Here is a 21,530-nt window from a genome sequence, read left to right as displayed (position 1 = left end):
TTTCAACCAAAGGCAAATACAGCTAATTCACGTTTTAGGATCATTTTCTGAGGTAATTATGAGTCTTAATAACACCCTAGAATGGGCTTCGGAACCGTCACGTTCTGGACCGGAACATTCCGGAGCATTCCGCTAACCCAGGAATGAAAGAGGAAAATTACATCAGTTACTGTAGACACAACCAATCAATCACAGAGTTAATAGGCCTGCCCTGCCAGGTGTGACTCTGACAATAGGGTGTGTGTGTGTGTGTGTGTGTGTGTGTGTGTGTGTGTGATGATGGATGTGAGGAGTGAGAGTGGAGCAAGGGTTTGAGAGATACTGGGAGGGGCTGTGGTTGAGGGATGTTTTTGGGAAGCACTGGTTTCAGGGGCTGGGATTGGAGGGCGGGGTTGAGGGTGAGGGAAGCGGGGATATGGTCTACAAGTGTAAATGGCTGCCAGGTATATGCAGAGTGGCTGAGCTCACAAGACAAGACAGGAGGCCAGGAGACAGCTGCTGCTGCAGAGTGTGTGTGTGTGCTTTTGATATTCAATGTTTTCTTGAAATAATTCCCTAAGTGAAACTGAGTGACTGGTGTCATCCATGTACTTACATACAGTAGGCCTAAATACTCTGAGCCCTCACTAAATTCACACATCTGACTTCCTGACTCTGTGTAGACTAACAGCTGACTGACAGGTGTCCATGTCTGTTGTGATGTGTAACTAACTCCATCCCAGATATGAGAGAAGCAGCTCCGTGTGAGCGGAGTGGTAGAGACACACACTAAGCCCCCATATTCATCACCCTGAGCCCCGGAAACCACATTTCCCCTTATCATTAGCCCTGTTTATACTCGGACTCCACTGCGTACGGCAGTCACCACCCACGCAGTGTTCTGTGTGTGTCTGGGCTTGTGAATATGAGCATAGTACGTGTGAGCGTGTGTCTATGAGCATACTGTGTGTAAACAGTGAGCTCCAAAAGTATTGGGACAGTGATAATTTAGTTGTTGTTTTGGCTCTGTACTCCAGCACTTTGCATTTGAAATGATACAATGACTATGAGGTTAAAGTGCAGACTGCCAACTTTAATTTGAGTGTATTTTCATCCATATAGTGTAAACCGTTTAGAAATTAAATCACTTTTTGTAAATAGTCCCCCCATTTTAGGGGACCAAAAGTATTGGGACAAATTCACTTATATGTGTATTAAAGTAATCAAAAGTTAAGTATTTGGTCCCATATTCCTAGCATGTAATGATTACATCAAGCTTGTTGGATGCATTTCCGATTATTTTGTGCCCAATAGAAATTAATGGTAAATAATGTATTGTGGAGTCACTTTTATTGTAAATAATAATATAATATGTTTCTAAACACTTCTACATTAATGTGGATGCTACCATGATTATACATATACTCTTAGAAAAAAATGGTCCAAAAGGGTTCTTCGGCTGTCCCCATTAGGATAACTCTTTTGGGTTCCATGTAGAGCCAACCCTCTGTGGAAAGGGTTTTACATGGAACCCAAAAGGGTTCTTCAAAGGGTAATCCTATAGGGACAGCCGAAGAACCCATTTAGGTCCTAGATTGCACCTTTCTAAGAGTGTAGTCTTGAATGAATCATGAATAATGAGTGAGAAAGTTACAGACGCAAAAATATCATACCCCCAAGACATGCTAACCTCTCGTTATTGTAATGGTGAGAGGTTAGCATGTGTGTTTGAGTGTGTGTGTGTGTGTTCATGGGTTGCTGTACTGTTCTTCCTGAGAGGATGGTTTCACATCCACATTTTCCTGCTGGCTGATTTAACAGAGAAACAGCTTAATTGGGGTTAATTGTTCCAATCCATCTGTGCGGCCGCACGCGGTGTGTCGGGCCCTGAAACCCAAGTCCAACGCCAAGAGTCCCCCTCTTTCATCTTATTCATACGCTCATGAAAAAATAAACACACTGACTGTCAGAACGAGAGATGGAAAAGGGGGGGAGAGAGGGACGGGGAGAAAAAGAGCAAGAGAGGAAAAGGGGGAGTGTGTCGGGATATGGCAAAGAGAAAGCATGAATTCTCTTAGTCAACCTAACCAGTCTGACTGAAATGGGGAAATAAGGGCTTTTCTTTCTATATTGCATGTGACTCTGTTTGTGGATCTGTGTGTGTGTGTGTGTGTGTGTGTGTGTGTGTGTGTGTGTGTGTGTGTGTGTGTGTGTGTGTGTGTGTGTGTGTGTGTGTGTCTGTAACTCACCTCTCTGGTCATTGATAAACTCCTCCTTGCAGTTCTGCATCAGTCCGAGGATCCACTTGTGCTGGGCGTAGATACACTGCCAGGCAGGGTCCCCTGGTGCATGCAGGTCAGAGAGATACCTGGAAGGAACACACACAGGTAAGAATTAGAATGTGGGCACAGCACTTCACAGGTGATGTCGTCAATGCTGACACACTCAGGTAAGAAATGGGTTTTAAAAAAACACTTCAACATGACACTTCAGATTTAAGTTTAAACCCAGCAACCTCCATCTCCTGTAGCCTTTGCCTTAACCTCATCCCCAACACATCCCCAAACCCTCAACCCCTCCCCAACTCATCCCCAAACCCTCATCCCCTCCCCAACTCATTCCCCAAACCCTCATCCCCAAAACTCTCATCCCCGCCTCAACTCATCCCATCCCCAACTCATCCCCAAAACCCTCATCCCCTCCCCAACTTATCCCCAAAACCCTCACCCTCACCCCCTACCCATCCCCAAAACCCTCACCCCCTCCCCAACTCATTCCCAAAACCCTCATCTCATTCCCAAAACCATCATCCCCTCCCAAACTCATTCCCAAAACCCTCATCCCCTCCCCAACTCATTCCCAAAACCCTCATCCCCTCTCCAACTCATGCCCAAAACCCTCATCCCCTCCCCATCTCATGCCCAAAACCCTCATCCTCAACTCATTCCCAAAACCCTCATCCTCAACTCATTCCCAAAACCCTCTCCCCTCCCCATCTCATTCCAAAAACCCTCATCCCCTACCCACAGTCCTCTTCCCCACTACATTCCCTCTACATCACTCAGTACTGTGTGGGACCATCTCAAATGAGTGAGTTACTCTCTAGTCTCTCATTGTGGGCTGACACCATCACATAACAGGCAGACCTGACCAGACCAGAATCATTTGTTCCTCATTACAAGGGAACCTCCAGCCCCCAAACCCCTACAAGACACAACAAGCCAACTATTTGGATTCAAACAGTATTTGTTTCTTTTCAAATTGTTTTCAGCATTCGACTAAGTCAGCCTGGAGTTCCAGATGGGCGCGGTTTGCACAATTGGGACAATTCCGTTGGTTCCATTTTTAAACCAGGCAATTTCTATCAAGAGCAACTAAAATATTTGAAGGGAAACAAATACTATTTGAAACCATGTCTGACTTTACTCCACCACAACCCCCACCAGAGACCCCCTAGGTTCCCCTAATGGGTGTAAGGTAAACAGGAGGTTTGACATGGTGGACGTTTAAAGCCAGCTAGCTCTAATGTAATGTAGGAGGATGAAAGATGGCTGCTGTGATCGTGAGCTGCTCTCTCTGGTTCTGACGGGTCGTTCTGAGTAATAATAAACTATCACAGACCACAACTATGAGGACGGAGGGAGAGGAGGGAGAGGAGTAGAAGAGAATGAGGGAGCAGGAGAAGGGGGAAGAGAGAAAGATAGAGAGCGGAAAAGAGGAACAAGGAGAGAGGGGAAAAGAGAAAAAAGGAGAGCGAGGGAGAGGGAAATAGAGTAATAAGGGGAGAAAGAGCAACAGCCAGATGGTATTTAAGGAAAGCCAGAGAAGTAAGAGAGAAAGAGGAAGAGCAAGCAAGGGTTTGTAGACAGGTATACAACGAGAGATAAACATATAGAAAGTGAGAGAGGGTAGTGAGAATGGGGCGAATGTAACAAACCCGTCTTCCTCACTACCGTACATATACATGAAGTCTACTGAGACCTGATGTATCTCTTCTGGTCATGCAAGGTAGATGGCGTCTCCAGTAGTTTGTCCAGTAGCAGACTCCTCAGAGCCCCGATCCTAGTCTCCACCTCGGCATACACTATAGACAGACACACAGGAGGAGAGGATCACACTTACTGCAGTACAGTATATGACCCACTGGCTCCAGGTCATCTACAAGTCTCTGCTAGGTAAAGCCCAGCCTTATATCAGCTCACTGGTCACCATAGCAGCACCCACCCGTAGCACGCACTCCAGCAGGTATATCTCACTGGTCACCCCCAAAGCCAACTCTTCCTTTGGCCGCCTTTCCTTCCAGTTCTCTGCTGCCAATGACTGGAACGAACTGCAAAAATCTCTGAAGCTGGAGACTCATATCTCCCTCACTAACTTTAACCACCAGCTGTCAGAGCAGCTCACAGATCACTGCACATAGCCCATCCAACTACCTCATTCCCATACTGTATTTATTTATCTTGCTCCTTTGCACCCCAGTATCTCTACTTGCACATTCATCTTCTGCACATCTACCATTCCAGTGTTTAATTGCTAGATTGTAATTACTTTGCCACCATGGCCTATTTATTGTCTTACCTCCCTTATCCTACCTCATTTGCACATACTGTATATATACACTTTTTCAACTTTATTATTGACTGTATGTTTGTTTATTCCATGTGTAACTCTGTGTTGTTGTTTGTGACGCACTGCTTTGGTTTATCTTGGCCAGGTCGCAGTTGTAAATGAGAACTTGTTCTCAACTAGCCTACCTGGTTAAATAAAGGTGAAATAAAAAAAATATAAAATAAAAATCTTCGGTGATCTCTTCACTTTATCCTACCTTTTTTAAAGACGGGGACCTCAGTGTTCCCAAACAGAGACTTGGCTTTCTCATAGTCGTTGATCACCACATCATAATCTCCCTGAGAGAGAACACAACAACATAATACTTTATGAATATAACATGTAGAGAGAACACAACAACATAATACTTTATGATTATAACATGTAGAGAGAACACAACAACATAATACTTTATGATTATAACATGTAGAGAGAACACAACAACATAATACTTTATGATTATAACATGTAGAGAGAACACAACAACATAATACTTTATGATTATAACATGTAGAGAGAACACAACAACATAATACTTTATGATTATAACATGTAGAGAGAACACAACAACATAATACTTTATGATTATAACATGTAGAGAGAACACAACAACATAATACTTTATGATTATAACATGTAGAGAACACAACAACATAATACTTTATGATTATAACATGTAGAGAGAACACAACAACATTAAACTCGCACTGTAACAATATCACATTGGTTGAATTTTGTAACACAGAGAAAAAGCTCATATGTACAGCGGACAGGAACATGTCAAGATGAGACTCTAGCATTGTAAACTGAATACACAATACACCCTACACACATTCAGGCCTCTGTAGCACCACCTTCTGGATACTGTGCTTGATGATGAGCGACAGAGGTGTGTATGCTGTGTGTGTGTGTATATAGAAATGTGTGTGTGTGTATGCTGTGTGTGTTAGTGTATAGACGTGTGTGTGTGTGTGTGTGTGTGTGTGTGTGTGTGTGTGTGTGTGTGTGTGTGTGTGTGTGTGTGTCCGTATGTGTATCTGTGTCCACGTCCGTGTGTGTATGATGGGCACCTTGTGTATGTTGCTCTCTATGTTGAGGGGCAGGTGTGCGTGTGTGTGTGTGTGTTCTGTATACCTTGTGTATGTTTCGTTCAATGTTGAGCGGCAGGTTGAAGAGGAACTTGAAGCGCTGCAGAACATTGAGGGCGTTACGTGTTGAGTCAGCTTTATCCTTCCTCCCCAAAACCTCCTGGAACAGAGTGTCTGCTGTATCACTGGCTCCTGAGATGGGGGGGATAAAGAAAGGGCGAGTATCAAAAAATATATATATTTTTTTTTACTACTAATGCATATCATCTTTCAGACGAGAATCTGGTTTCCCTCTGTGGCCTGTGTGCCAGGAAGCTGTGTGCCAGGAAGCTACCTGAACTAGGCAGAGGTAGAGAGAGAGAGTCAGTAAGGAGAGCATGACAGCCATCTCTCAGTCTTTCCTTCTCTCCCCCTCTCAGGGCCATTCACACGCTACTCTCTGGCTTCGTGGGTGGCCTCGGATGTGCCGGCAAAAAAAGAAAAAACAAGGACTCACTAAAATGATTTTAATCAGAAAAAGGAGTTAGCCCCCTCGCCCCCACCACACCAAATCTCAAAAGGAAAAACATTGAAACAGCGAACAGAGAAATATTTCACATTTTTCACTCCCCACTCTGCACTCTGACTGACGAGTTGTCATGCTGTTTGATATTTCGGGGGGATGTTTGTGATTGTGTAGACCCACTGGTGGGGAGGTGTGTGGTGACTGGAGGGTGGGGGAGGGGTGGGTCCGTTACTCTCGAGCTGAAGGCCCACATGTAGGGAGTTATGGAGGTGTGCGGTTGCTGAGCTCTCGGCTGTGGGCCCACATGCATGTCTGTCTGGGGCTGTGGGGATGAAAGCAGCGTCCGGGAGGGAGGTTTATTTACCTTCAACCCCGAGGACATGTTTATTGATGCTGCAATTTAGGAGTCACATTATCATGTATGAGATGGGAGACAGGGACAGAGGATCTAGCTGGAAGAGACACTCTACAGACAGGGAAAAATGAACACACACAACGTGGTGTATGTGTGTGAGATAATTGGTGGGTGGCGAGGAGGCGAAACCGCACTATCTATCCTCAAACAGATTGATAGTTAGGTAGGTGGTGTTTTCTGAAGAAACTTCCTGCTAATTGGACTTCCTATAGAGATAGAAGGTAGTCTAAACAATATCAGCTGGGATGATGTCTGCTTTCAGATTACAATACATACTACTGATTTGATTTGACCTATGAATTGGTGTATGTTCCAACTGAGAGGTAGAGAGATTAACAGAGAGTGAATAGATGGATGGATGATGGATGAATGAATGGATGGGTGGACGGATGCATATTGTAGATGTATGGATGGATAGAAAGATGGAAGGCTTACTGTTGAGGACGTTCTCCAGGCGCTGTGTCATGGAGCCCTCCACCTTCTCTGTCCCATCAGACTCCAACCTCTGGTGGATCGCTGTAAAATAACAATAACGTTTTATTCAACACCAGGACTAGCTGTCATGGATGCTACAAGTATTCTGTTCAATCAAAGGAGACAAGAAAAAAAAATCTGAGCTCTGAATTCAGTATCAAATCACTGAATTAAAGCAGCACAGACTCAGATATAGAGACACATTGAGAAAGAGAGTTATTCAAGTTATTTTAAGGTCTCTGTGATCTGTAATCACAGAGTGCCTCTACTGCTCAATCTAACATGCGTAATTATGAGATTCCAATTTGAGGAACTGAAGTTAAAACAATAAACAGCCTCTCTGCCCCAGTGGCTTCTGTCTGACTCTGACCACGCCCCCTCTCAACCGTTCCCACGCCAACCACTGACCTGACCACAGCTACTGTAACTGATCCACTTGACCTAACCTGACTGAATTGGTGCCCCCAATCAAAATCCACTCCAGATTAGCATTTGATGTTCCTTTGGGGGCCTTTGTAACCTGACTGGAAAATAATCTAGGGGAAAGAAGACTGTTCAAAATGGATCATAGACTGTAGATACTGTGCACCCAAAGACCAAGAGACTCCCAGAGGAAATGTACATCCAAATGTTTCATCAGTTGGAGGAATAATATTTGGGTGAGGAGAGCTTGAAGACTGAAAAGCAGTATTTCTACTGCTGAGAGGGATGCTGCTTGTGTCAGGTTGACTATACAACACTAATGAATAAAGATCTGGTGGGTCCGCAGTCCAACATCAACAATGAATAGGAAATAGTGCTGGTGTGGTAAGGCAAGGAGAAGTAGATGAAAGGTAGAGTGTAAAAGGTGAGAAGAGGAGAAGAAAAGGAGATAGAAGAGAGGTCAGAATTGGTCTGGAGTCATTTGTGTGAGTGAGTGAGTGAGTGAGTGAGTGAGTGAGTGAGTGAGTGAGTGAGTGAGTGAGTGAGTGAGTGAGTGAGTGAGTGAGTGAGTGAGTGAGTGAGTGAGTGAGTGAGTGAGTGAGAGAGAGTGTGAGTGAGTGAGTGAGTGAGTGAGTGAGTGAGTGAGTGAGTGAGTGAGTGAGTGAGTGAGTGAGTGAGTGAGTGAGTGAGTGAGTGAGTGAGTGAGTGAGTGAGTGAGAGAGAGTGTGAGAGAGAGTGTGAGTGAGTGAGTGAGTTTCAGGGCTTCTCAAATGACAGTAGTGGGGCAGCTGGGTGCTGAGAGGGGCAGTGAGCGTTTATTGAGGGGGGAGAGGAGAGGGGCAGAGAGAAGATGGAGAGGGGGAGAGAGAGGAGAAGATGGAGGGTGGGAGAGAAGATGGAGAGGGGGAGAGAGGAGGAGAGTAGGGTGAGAGGAGAGGATGGAGGGGAAGAGAAGAAAGAGGGGCGAAATGGGGGAGGCTAGGGTACAAGACGAGAAACACTGACAAGGGAAAGAGAAAAAGGATGTCATCCCCCTTTCAAGCCCCCTTTCCTTATTCTCTGCTTTTCACCACTCTCTTACCCTCATTCGCTCCACTGAAAACAACGACTGTCAGCTAAAATGGAACAAAGCGAGAGAAAAGGAATGAAGGAAGGAAAAAGAGAAGGGGGAGAGAGAGTTCTGTAAATAAATGTGGGTCCTGTTCTGAAAGACGGGAGCCTTGAGGCAGAGAGGCTGAGGTATTCCTGAACCTCACTAATCAAACATGCCATCATATCATGGCTGCGTAAATCGACACGGCCATCACTGAACCAACGCAAGCAGAATGGCCAGAGGACATTCAGAGAGCCATGGCAGGAACTATAGACTTACTTAGCCTACAGGCAGAAACAGGGAGACCAGAGGTTTTATGGAAGAATAATGCCATCTGCTCTGAAAAGTATAGAGTAGAGAGAAGTCTAGTGTATTGTACAAACACACACACACCCTCAGGGTCCTGGTTTTTGTCTCTGCAGAGACCCCCGTGCCCCCTGCCAGCTGTGTGTCCTCTCTGTCTGTCACACATACTTGCTGCCGCAGTTATGACGTCACGGCTAACCTAAACACCCCGACAGCCTCCAGATAACTAACACACACGCACACACACACACACACACACACACACACACACACACACACACACACACACACACACACACACACACACACACACACACACACACACGAGCGGAGGAAGAGACACAGGCAGCCCCCACTCAGCTTCCTGGAACCCATTGAAAAGAATGGATCCAAAATAAAAATACAGCCTCCCTGGGTTCTGAAGTTGGAGATGTTTTGACTCCTGACTATGCACCGGAGTCGGAGGTTCGGAGCGTCGGGAATACGGCCCTGGGAAATATGGGATTTTGGAACACGGTAGCAGTGGTCCGTTTCCTGTATCGCAGGGCCACTTCCTTTTCACACAACAATGAAAAACATAAAATTTCAAAATTCTTCTGAGGCCCCCCCACAAAAAGAAGGAAGGAACCCGGCCTCTGTCAATCAGTGAGCCAGTTAGTCAGTCAGCCAGGTCTCAGAAGACCCCTGTGAAAGATGGTTCAGTTTGTCAGCGGATCAGCCTAACCAAACAGCCCCCAACTATGACTATGAACTATGAACCCCCCCCCATGCTTTTCAACAGCCTGTCTGCTCTGGGTCACACAGAGAGTTTAGAGAACTATTCCTTCACTTCCTGTTTTACCCAGCCCCTGGTCCACTGGGTGGGTGACCCTAGACACCGAGGTCGTCTGACCTTTGACCTCAAGTAACCCCTCGATGTACCCTCCTCTTCTCTGTCACTATGTATCTACAAGCCTCAGTCTAATAGACAAGGGGAGCAGTGTAAGAAGGGTGTAATAAGCAGTGAAGTAAGCATGTTTAGGGAGCAACAGTTGGCTGTATTTTCCATTCCCTAAATGGAGAGAGCTTATCACTGTCCACAACACTAGACGCACTGAGGTTAGCATTTGGGCTAGCCACTGCACTAACCAAACTAGCCATAAATAGTGCTGTGGGATGAGGATGGGTGGGGATAGCCAGTTAGTGCCTGGTGCTAAACTGTGTGCTTAAACCCAGCAGGGAAACATACAGAGACATTATTACTGAGACATCAGTGGCACACACACACACACGTACGTTTCTGTTGGAGGAGATGAAATGAGAAGAGAGGAAGGAATGAAGAGGGCAAGACACAAGAGAGAAAGTAGAGAGAGATTATGACAGGAGAGAGAAGAGGAGAAAGAGAAGAACCCCATGGATTCTCAAAACGCACCACTTGTTTAAACCATTTTTTGGTTGAACAGAACTCATTCATTTTCCAGATTTGGTCCATGCAGAGACATTCCTTCCTTATTTCCACACTGCGATCCCCACTCCCCTGCTCTCTCTTAATAATAAAACACCACTGGCTTTTACGAGAGCCATCAATAAAATTCTCACATGCAGCCAGAAGAGAAAATAAACTGAGGAGGAGACTAAAAATAAAAGCCATTAAATGGTGATTAAGTGAGCTGGAAGCACCACAGGCTAAACAGCTATTAGTACCATGCCACTTTTAATGTAACACATGCTGACCACAGAGCACACACACACACACACACACACGCACACACAGCCTTCATTATTCATTTCCTTTAAACTTGTACAGCAACACCTGAAGTAGAGCTCATTTAGAATGACTCAGACGACTTGCCAAACATGGAGAGAGACAGACAAAGAAAGGATTCACAGTTTTGCAGACAGCTGTGCTAACTGGACCTGGCAGTGAGCAACTGCTGGAGCCGCCAAGTGCCGTCAAGATGGCTGGCACGTTCCTAAAAGAAAACCCTGACCATACTTGACCATTGGATGTAACTTCAACCATACATCAAGCTTACTATCCATACCAGGACTAGCGCTGAGACATCCTCAATAACCAAAACAAACAAGGGCCTCAGAATCATCTCCCTAAAAACAGACATAATCACAGGACTATTATGCCGTAAGGCACATGTCAAACTCATTCCATGGAGGGCCGAGGTTCTGCGGGTTTTCGCTCCACCCTCGTACTTGATTGATGAATTAAGGTCACTAATTAGTAAGGAACTCCCCTCACCTGGCGGTTCTTAATTGAAAGTAAAAATGTAAAACCTGCAGACACTCCGCCCTCCGTGGAATGAGCTTCACAGCCGTGCTGTAAGGAGGCAGAATATACTCTCAAACCTTTACAGTGAAGTACAGCCTAATGACACAGGTCAATTGACTTGTCATCTTATGGTCCATTGCTTCCTGGTTCACAGGCCATGAGTCCATCTGAGGGTGCATTATCTCCTGCTCTTCCCATTTTGGCTCATAATGGGCACGCTCAGCAGAGTGAACGTGAGAAAGGGACTGTATTGTTCCCCTCGGTCATATTAGGGCCGTTATCATCCCTATTGCTCTGGCCTGCATTGTGTTGCCCTGCTCCGTTTATTTAGATTCAGACGCTAACAATGAAAATATTGCCTCGGATTCGGACCCCCCTGCTCCACCCGGGCACAAACATTACATACGGAAAGCAATCATAATAATGACTGAGACATATAAATAGTCAGGGGAAGTAACTGAGTGGCTATGAGGGGAATTAGAGTAAACAGACAAAAATATGACTGATAAAGTTGAACAATTGATTTGACTGAGCTACCTGGCAGAGTGACAGCAGTCAAAATGTTACCTCAGAGTTATCAGAGAGTGAATCAGAAAGGCCATGGGAGTGTGTGTGCATCTGTTTGGGTATACATGTGTGTATGCGTGTGCATGTGTTTCAGTGTGTATGGGTGTCAAGTGTCAGTATGTTAGTATGTGTGTACGTTAGTAGGTGTTTGTATTTGTGTAATGAATCCACGCACTCCACTCTACGGTTCTAATAGGAAAGCAGTACAGAACTAGATGGCCCTGCTACAGGCAGCACTGTGATTGACATATGAGAGCTGATGCTGTTTTAATGAAGATGAATTAAGCGTGTTGTGGTTGGCTAGCGCAACTGTGGTACACTGCAGTGGAGTGGTGCTCTGCTCACACACACACACACACACACACGCGCCTCTTTAATCAACCACTGCTAGACCACACTGCGCTAACGTGTGCACGCCCAAATCCTGTGCCCCAGCACATTGACTCTGTACCGGTACCCCCTGCATATAGCCTCGTTACTGTTATTTTACTGTTGCTCTTTAATTATTTGATATTTTTCTATTTGTAATATTTTATTTAAGCAAATACTTTAACACTTATTTTTCTTAAAACGGCATTGTTGGTTAAGGGCTTGTAAGTAAGCATTTCACTGTAAGGTCTACACCTGCTGTATTCGGCACATGTGACAAATATAATTTGATTTGATTTACACACACAACAGGAAAACCCAGGAGCTGCAGAGACGTGGCCACCGGCACACAAACACACGCAGAATCACACACACTTTTCAGAAAACACACCAGGCAATACACACCCACATACACACAAACCTAGAGGCCAGCTTCCACACGTCCATCAGAGTTCTGAGGAATGGTCAGGAAGTCCTTAGATTACATGCCCACTGTAAAACACCACACTAATGTCATCCCCAAACCATAACTGTCTTATTCTAACTCCCACTGTAAAACACCACACTAATGTTATCCCAAACCATACCTGTCTTATTCTAACTCCCACTGTAAAAACACCACACTAATGTTATCCCAAACCATACCTGTCTTATTCTAACTCCCACTGTAAAACACCACACTAATGTCATCCCCAAACCATACCTGTCTTATTCTAACTCCCACTGTAAAACACCACACTAATGTTATCCCAAACCATACCTGTCTTATTCTAACTCCCACTGTAAAACACCACACTAATGTTATCCCAAACCATACCTGTCTTATTCTAACTCCCACTGTAAAACACCACACTAATGTTATCCCAAACCATACCTGTCTTATTCTAACTCCCACTGTAAAACACCACACTAATGTTATCCCCAAACCATACCTGTCTTATTCTAACTCCCACTGTAAAACACCACACTAATGTTATCCCAAACCATACCTGTCTTATTCTAACTCCCACTGTAAAACACCACACTAATGTTATCCCAAACCATACCTGTCTTATTCTAACTCCCACTGTAAAACACCACACTAATGTTATCCCAAACCATACCGGTCTTATTCTAACTCCCACTGTAAAACACCACACTAATGTTATCCCAAACCATACCTGTCTTATTCTAACTCCCACTGTAAAACACCACACTAATGTCATCCCAAACCATACCTGTCTTATTCTAACTCCCACTGTAAAACACCACACTAATGTTATCCCAAACCATACCGGTCTTATTCTAACTCCCACTGTAAAACACCACACTAATGTTATCCCAAACCATACCTGTCTTATTCTAACTCCCACTGTAAAACACCACACTAATGTCATCCCAAACCATACCTGTCTTATTCTAACTCCCACTGTAAAACACCACACTAATGTTATCCCAAACCATACCTGTCTTATTCTAACTCCCACTGTAAAACACCACACTAATGTCATCCCAAACCATACCGGTCTTATTCTAACTCCCACTGTAAAACACCACACTAATGTTATCCCAAACCATACCGGTCTTATTCTAACTCCCACTGTAAAACACCACACTAATGTCATCCCAAACCATACCTGTCTTATTCTAACTCCCACTGTAAAACACCACACTAATGTTATCCCAAACCATACCGGTCTTATTCTAACTCCCACTGTAAAACACCACACTAATGTCATCCCAAACCATACCTGTCTTATTCTAACTCCCACTGTAAAACACCACACTAATGTTATCTCAAACCATACCTGTCTTATTCTAACTCCCACTGTAAAACACCACACTAATGTTATCCCAAACCATACCTGTCTTATTCTAACTCCCACTGTAAAACACCACACTAATGTTATCCCAAACCATACCTGTCTTATTCTAACTCCCACTGTAAAACACCACCGCCCCCCCGGTCTCCCCCCACGAAATGTTATCCCAAAACATACCTGTCTTATTCTAACTCCCACTGTAAAACACCACACTAATGTTATCCCAAACCATACCTGTCTTATTCTAACTCCCACTGTAAAACACCACACTAATGTTATCCCAAACCATACCTGTCTTATTCTAACTCCCACTGTAAAACACCACACTAATGTCATCCCCAAACCATACCTGTCTTATTCTAACTCCCACTGTAAAACACCACACTAATGTTATCCCAAACCATACCGGTCTTATTCTAACTCCCACTGTAAAACACCACACTAATGTTATCCCAAACCATACCGGTCTTATACTCTTTTCAGACAGATGGAATGTGCCGCCTTGAAAGTGCCTCGGCTAAGGGTACACTATAGCTTTTCAAAAGCCGACACAACTCCATCTCTGGAGATAGTTTTTGAAGCACCACTGAACAGGCATTTTACTTGTCTATAATGGAATACCTCCTCTGAAGCAGGCTTGACGTCCATCACTATGGGACCAGAACTGTCAATCAATTAATCTCGAGCTGCCTGCGCGCAGCCTGCCAGCCTGCACGCAGCCCACTCTCTCCTAAAAAAAGTAAGTTCATTAAATACTGTGACTTACCAAGACTTTTAGGAGAAAGAAAACTACCATATCATAAAATAAAACGCCATTTAAAAAAACACAGCAGCACATCAATCAGCAAGGTTTATTGTTGTCAGGGAAACAATAGCGGACATTATATGCCGGAGCAGAATTCTACTGTCAGAAAAGGTATAGATGCTCCTGATGCTGCACTTTTTTAAATTGTCTGAAAGGTTATCTACTGTCGCCATCGACGTGTTACTGTAGAAGTGTTCTATGTCTGTAAAGGATATTAGTCAAACACACACTGCAATAGACCAGAGCCTCACAAACTCTTACTTGCATCATGAGAGCCAAGTTCCGTCAACATGTTTAGATTCATTGTCTTTATACGGTTACCATCTACCTGTGTAATAACACACATACAATGTATATACCACACACTCTCTGTGTAGTATTGACGTACAGTGTAAAAAACCCATACTCTGTGTATAGTCTGTGTGTAACGTGTACTGTATCTTTACCTGCGAGGGCGTCCTGTGCCTCAAAGAAAGTGCTGAGCCCTCCCTTCACGTAGGCCAGACTGCCCTCGTTCTTCCTAGTGGCTTGCTTCTTCAGGTTACTGGCTGCCATACGCAACTGGTCAAAACTGAGAGGGGGAGGGAGGGAAAGAGAGAGCGAGACGAGAAAGAAAAGTGGGATATGAAAGTTAAACTCTGTTTACTTCCAAGTGTGACACCATCCCATCAGTCAGAGGAGTGTGTGTGTGTGTGTGTGTGTGTGTGTACGATTTTCTATGTGTAACGCACACGAGTGAGAGTCCGCACAAGCATGCGTGTGTGTAATCTGGGAGTGAATGGAAGTTTCCTCTGGAGGAAGAAACACAGGCCCTGTCAACCCAAAACAGCCCAACCCAGTGGAGTCTGCAGCCCTGCAGTTGCTGGCCAGGACCAGACAGGATCCATCCGCTAGACTGGGGGGTTAGATGGAGGTGAACCATGATGGATGACAGGGAGGAAACCAGGAGAGACTAATAATAACCTGACAGACATGCTGACAAACACTGTCCTAGTATGACAGAGACCAGGGGTCAGAGGTCAACAAGAGAAAGGACAATTCCTCCACATGTCCAAAGTTTTCTTGTGCCAAGTCAGGGGTCAGGGATCAACAGGGATTGGAGCTAGATTGTATTTATTTACAGACTAGCGCTGTCCCTGGGTCAGTGGATTGATTGGATGGACTGAGAACCACGTAAAAAATAAACAAATTTTTTTTTTTTGTAAACTGTATTGATGCTTTTGTTAAATGCATTTTAAATAAATTGTGATTTGATTTGGTGATAAAGAACACATTCAAAGGTTTTGTGCCAAGTCACTGCATTACTTCCAACAGTGTTTCTGATTAGTAGTTTGATCGTTTGGCTAGAGGGCTGACGCTCATCAACATACTAGTTTGGATGGTGCGCTGGCTGGTACAGGAGAAATACACTTGTGATTGGCTGTGTGTCTGACCCAGAGGTCCTAGAAAATAGATAGGTAGGTAGGTCTGACCTACCTGGTGACAGAGTGGTTCTCGATGAGGTACCAGGTGGCTGAGAAGTTCTCGCTGGTGAAATCCCCACTCACCCCTGGGAATATGGCCTCCAGATCTTTCAGAGGGACCTTACCCCTGGGGGAGAAAACAGATTACTAATAAACCCTGTGAAATGTATGTTTTATATCTTCTATGTATGGTCATGCTGTGGTCCTGTATGGTCATGCTGTGGTCCTGTATGGTCATGCTGTGGTCCTGTATGGTCATGCTGTGGTCCTGTATGGTCATGCTGTGGTCCTGTATGGTCATGCTGTGGTCCTGTATGGTCATGCTGTGGTCCTGTATGGTCATGCTGTGGTCCTGTATGGTCATGCTGTGGTCCTGTTTGGTCATGCTGTGGTCCTGTTTGGGTCAGTTGGTAGAGTGATTGTGGGTTGGATTTCTCTTGACCACCCATACGGATAATGTATTCAGGCACATTTGGTTAAAAGCAAACATATTATTATAGATTATGCAGCTTACCCCATTTCTCTCTTTGACCATAAAGTTGAAACTTCAACACAATCTACACAAACAATGCTTACAACTGTACATAGTTACACAAATAAGAAATAACATATAACTGTGACATTGTACAAAATAACAAGAATGTCCTTCTTATAATGTAATGAGGTGAAAGGTGAGTTGGGGTGTTTGTATAAAGTCATCCAGCAGGGGTCAGTGTGAGGCCAGGCTGTGCCCAAGGAGAGAGGCCCGGGCGTGGGAAGAGCAGTGTGTGACGCCTGGGTGCCCCTTGAGGACCCAGAGCTCATTAGGAAGGTTTGATCTGTGGTAATGACCCGTGGGCTACACAAACTAAACCCTAACCCCCCCCCATCCAGCCTCTACTGTAATGTACTGGAGCACACTGAGCCCTCAGGGAGTGATTACACACACACATGCATGCATGCACGCACACACACAAACATCATAGAGCAGAATTATCTCAGAAAAGATGTAAAGATGGGTTGTCATGGGAAAGAAATGGGAGAGAGGGAGTTTGATCACCATAGAACTCTCACCACACTTTCCATTCAAAGTACCCATGCTCTTCTAACAACCTTGTAACTTTGTTGCTCAATTGGTAAGAGTGTGGCGTGAACAACAAAGTTTACAGATTGAATTTGCGCAAAGATCACGTAAACGTACTAAAAACGGATGCACTGTAGGTCGCTTTACAAAGCTTCTGCAAAGTGGCATATTCAATTTACACATGTATCTCGAAAGAGACAGAGAGAGAGAGTCAGGAAGTAAAAGAGAGAGAGAAACAACTTTCTCAGTCCGTTAAGTTATTCCCTCATCTCCATACCTGGCACGTTATCAAAGCCTGCTCTCACATGTTACGGATCTGCTGCTTTGCTCTACAGACAGGAAGCACATACGTATACGCTGAGAGGAACCTTGCTCTTACTATTCATGCAGTTCAGTAGGCGAACTCAAAACAAGCAGTTACAGTTGGGACATTATCACTGGAGCATTGCGGCTCGGACGAGGTTTGTTACTCTGTAGCGTGTGGACCAAAATAAAAAGGAACAGGTTGATGATGACATCCCCAGGAAGTGTTTTGCAGACTGACAAGATGACTTCCTGTCTGACCTCTCGGTTAGAATAACCAGCCAGTGACATCACCACCAGACAAACTTGTTCAAACTGGTTCAAGACCTCGTAATTCTAATCATGGGTTGAAACTTATTGAATTACTAAACAATTCCTAAAAGGTTGTCTGACCCCGTCCACTCCACTTCTCCTGGTCAGCTGTGTCTGGTTGGACAGCTAACCACTGTCTCTTCAATAAACAGCATTGGCTACATTCATTAATGTGATGTGTGTGTGTGTACTGTGCAGTGTGTGTGTGTCCATTTTCATGGACCAGTGTCTTTACTTGAAAGATATTCTCCCATCTTTTTGCATACTTTTTAGCCAGCAGTTCTGAAAGTAGCATCCATGAGCCAAAAGCGATCCACGAAAATTGCTTACTATGTCACGTCATTGATCGCTCTCTACTGTGTGTACGTCTTGCTAACAGTCACTCAAATGGCGAAGGGCTGAAGCTCATTGGCTGAAACTCGAATTGCTAAGGGGCTGGCCCAAGTGGGGGAAAATGGCGCCGCACAGCTTCCAGAAAGCAGTTGCTTTCAAACTAGGGATTTCATGGCTAATTAAGGTAAGAGAGTAACTTTGCTCATAGATTATGCATGTATGAACTACACATTGACACATCCAGCCCAAATTGGGAGGTTTAAAAAAAAAATAATAACTTACTAGTCGACAAAGTACCAGAGAATGTCTTTAATGTGGCTAATAACATGAAGAGAAGAAACCATGGTTTCTTAGTTTGGGATAACTGACTGGGTTCTATGGGTTGTAGCCTACTAGTAGGCCCAGGAAAGTGACCCTGGACATGGAGGGTTTGCGGCTCAGTTAGGGGCTAACCTCCCTGGCCACAAGTGGTCACTTGGCCCCTGCCCCCTCTAAACCAAACAAACACCAGAGGGCCTAGAGCACAGACATACCAGAACTAAACTATACATTACAGGCTGTGCTTTCTCTGCCAGGCGCGTGGGAGGCTGAGACCACACCACACGCCTCCAATGACCATGTGGTGGGCTGAAAAGAAAGAGTTTCTTTTCAACTATTTCCTTTCTTCTTTCCTTCTCTCTCCTTTAAACACAATGATTTTGTCTCCAGTGCGTTGTTCAGTGGTTAAAGCCAGTTGAGCCATTGCTGTGTTGGCATAACATTTCAAACACCTCCACATGGGGATCCTTTGTTTCTGTTTACAGACCTAAACCATGACTCAAAGACTAGAACCTGTGTATTTATGTGTGTGTGTGTGTGTGTGTGTGTGTGTGTGTGTGTGTGTGTGTGTGTGTGTGTGTGTGTGTGTGTGCATGCATACGTGTGTTGTGTGTGTGTGTGTGTGTGTGTAGCATGCGTGTGTGTTGTGTGTGTGTAGCATGCGTGTGTGTGCGCATGCGTGTGTATGTCCCTACTTGTCTACGTCGATGCCCAATGGATTGCTGGGGCGTAGGGAGAGGGGAGAGATGCCCTTGTTGCGGTCGGTTCTCATGTCGTAATAGTTCATCTCATCTACCCACACAGCAGACTGATCCAGGATACCTAGAGCACAGACACACACAGGAAACACATCATCACTGAGGGACAGCCCAGATCACACACACAATAATAGTACCTGACAGAGCTACTATACAGTTTGTACAGGAACACAGGACAAAACAGTATAAGTATCCATACTGTAGTTCCCCGCTGCATCTGCTTGGTAATACTGAGGAAGATTGTCTGTACTTGCGCCACGGAGTAGTCGTTCTAGAGTTCCTCTGATGATTGACAGAGAGACTTGTATTAGAACTGGAGTGGTTACAGAGAGCAGCCATCTTACCGATCTTCTCAGCCTTGAGCAGCTTGAAGGAGACGGTGGAGGTGCCGTGTCCTCCTGACTTGGTGCTGACGATGATCTCTCCCTTATCGTCTTTGGCTGGGCCCACATGACACACTATCTTACTGGCTGACATCCACTCAGCCGTCAGCAGGCAGTTGTGACCACAGATGGAGAGACCTGAGAGAGAGAGAAATATATAGGCACGCTTACAGCAACAGGACAAGTAAGAACACAGAGACACACTGAGAGAAGAGGCATGACACAATGACACAAACAGCAGTTTAATGAACCTGTCATTAGGGGGTCAAAGTTCAGCCCAGGGTCCAGTCAGTCCTGTGTAGCCCTGACAAGTCTGCCACAGCTTCATCATTCTCTCCACACTGAGAGTGCTGTCACTTCACTGTTAAGTGGCTCATTACAGATCTATTTACTCTACTTCTACACTTTCTCTTTTATTTATCTTTCTATCTGACCCTTCTCATGGAGTAAAGAGAAGTTTAGAGAGAAAGAAAGTGATAGAGAGAGAGAAGAAAAAGAGAGACTAAAAAGAGAGAAAGTGAAACCACCGCATTTGATTTATCTGACCAAAGGGAACTGGACAGAGAGCTACAGATTACTGCACTTAAACATCATAAAAGCCTGTGAGAGATGATCAACAAACAACCACTGAAACAAACTGTAAATAATAAAACAGTAACTCAATTAAAGGACATTTCCTGCCTTTGTTCTGTACTGGTTGTTTTGTTTGAATATACAGTACATGCACTAACTAACTAACACACACCTGTTGCTATCCAACATCTAATAGGCTAACTTCAGGCTCCAGGGATATTAGTGGTCAGAAATGCACTACATGACCAAAAGTATGTGGACACCTGCTCGTCAAACATCTCATTCCAAAATCATGGGCATTAATGTGGAGTTGGTCCCCCCTTTGCTGCTATAACAGCCTCCACTCTTCTGGGAAGGCTTTCCACTAGATGTTGGAACATTGCTGCAGCGACTTGATTTCATTCAGCCACAACAGTATTAGTGAGGTCAGGCACTGATGTTGGGCGATTAGACCTGGCTCGCAGTCGGCATTGCAATTAATCCCAAAGGTGTTTGATAAGGTTGAGGTCAGGGCTCTGTGCAGGCCAGTCAAGTTCTTCCACACCGATTTTGACAAACCATTTCTGTATGGACCTCACTTTGTGCACAGAGGGAACATGCTGAAACAGGAAAGGCCCTTTCCCAAACTTTTGCCACAAATTTGGAAGCACAGAATCGTGGTAAGATTTCCCTTCACTAGAACTAAGCAGCCTAGCCCGAACTACAAAGAACAGCCCCAGACCATTATTCCTCCTCCACCAAACTTCATAGTTTGCACTATGCATTGGGGCAGGTAGCTTTCTCCTGGCATCTGGCAAACCTAGATTTGTCCGTCGGACCGCCAGATGATGAAGCGTGATTCATCACTCCAGAGAACGCATTTCCAATGCTCCAGAGTCCAAGCTTTACAGCACACCAGCCAATGCTTGGCATTGCGCATGGTGATCTTAGGCTTGTCTGCAGCTGCTCATCCATGAAAACCCATTTCATGAATCTCCCAACGAACAGTTCTTCTGCTGACGTTGCTTCCAGAGGCAGTTTGGAACTCAGCAGTGAGTGTTGCAACCGAGGACAGACGATTTGTATGTGCTTCAGTGGCGGTCCCCTTCTGTGAGCTTGTGTAGCCTACCACTTCGCGGCTGAGCCGTTGTTGCTCCTAGACATTTCCACTTCACAATAACAGCACTTAAGATCTACTAATTTGAAGGGGTGTAAACATACTTTTGTATATATAGTGTAGATATAAAATCATTGGCCAGGGCTCAGCCTGCCAAGTGCACAATCGTGTGTGAGGCCATATTTTGGGGCTTTTTGCCACTCTCAGTTCGTGGGCTTTGGTTTTCATTTG

At 44.8% G+C, this 21,530-nt stretch overlaps 1 protein-coding gene across 10 annotated transcripts in view; it reads right to left on the bottom strand.

Annotated features, from left to right (window-relative positions):
• The window catches only part of LOC106560366 (exocyst complex component 2), a 96,026-nt gene that overhangs the window by 50,913 nt on the left and 23,583 nt on the right, over positions 1-21,530 (bottom strand). For all 10 annotated transcript variants that reach the window (XM_082957012.1, XM_082957014.1, XM_014123219.3 and 7 more), the window contains 9 exons: positions 19,592-19,768; positions 19,185-19,311; positions 16,174-16,287; positions 15,144-15,268; positions 7,031-7,111; positions 5,722-5,867; positions 4,805-4,886; positions 3,961-4,063; positions 2,229-2,347 (listed from right to left, as the gene is read on the bottom strand). In XM_082957012.1, coding sequence (XP_082813138.1) covers positions 2,229-2,347; positions 3,961-4,063; positions 4,805-4,886; positions 5,722-5,867; positions 7,031-7,111; positions 15,144-15,268; positions 16,174-16,287; positions 19,185-19,311; positions 19,592-19,768 — 1,074 coding nt within the window. The remainder of the gene's footprint in view (positions 1-2,228; positions 2,348-3,960; positions 4,064-4,804; positions 4,887-5,721; positions 5,868-7,030; positions 7,112-15,143; positions 15,269-16,173; positions 16,288-19,184; positions 19,312-19,591; positions 19,769-21,530) is intronic.

Source organism: Salmo salar, chromosome 10, assembly GCF_965601325.2.
Source record: "Salmo salar chromosome 10, fSalSal1, whole genome shotgun sequence".
Taxonomy (NCBI): Eukaryota; Metazoa; Chordata; class Actinopteri; order Salmoniformes; family Salmonidae; genus Salmo; species Salmo salar.
Note: the sequence above shows the minus strand (reverse complement) of the source record. Positions and strands in the feature narration are given on the sequence as shown.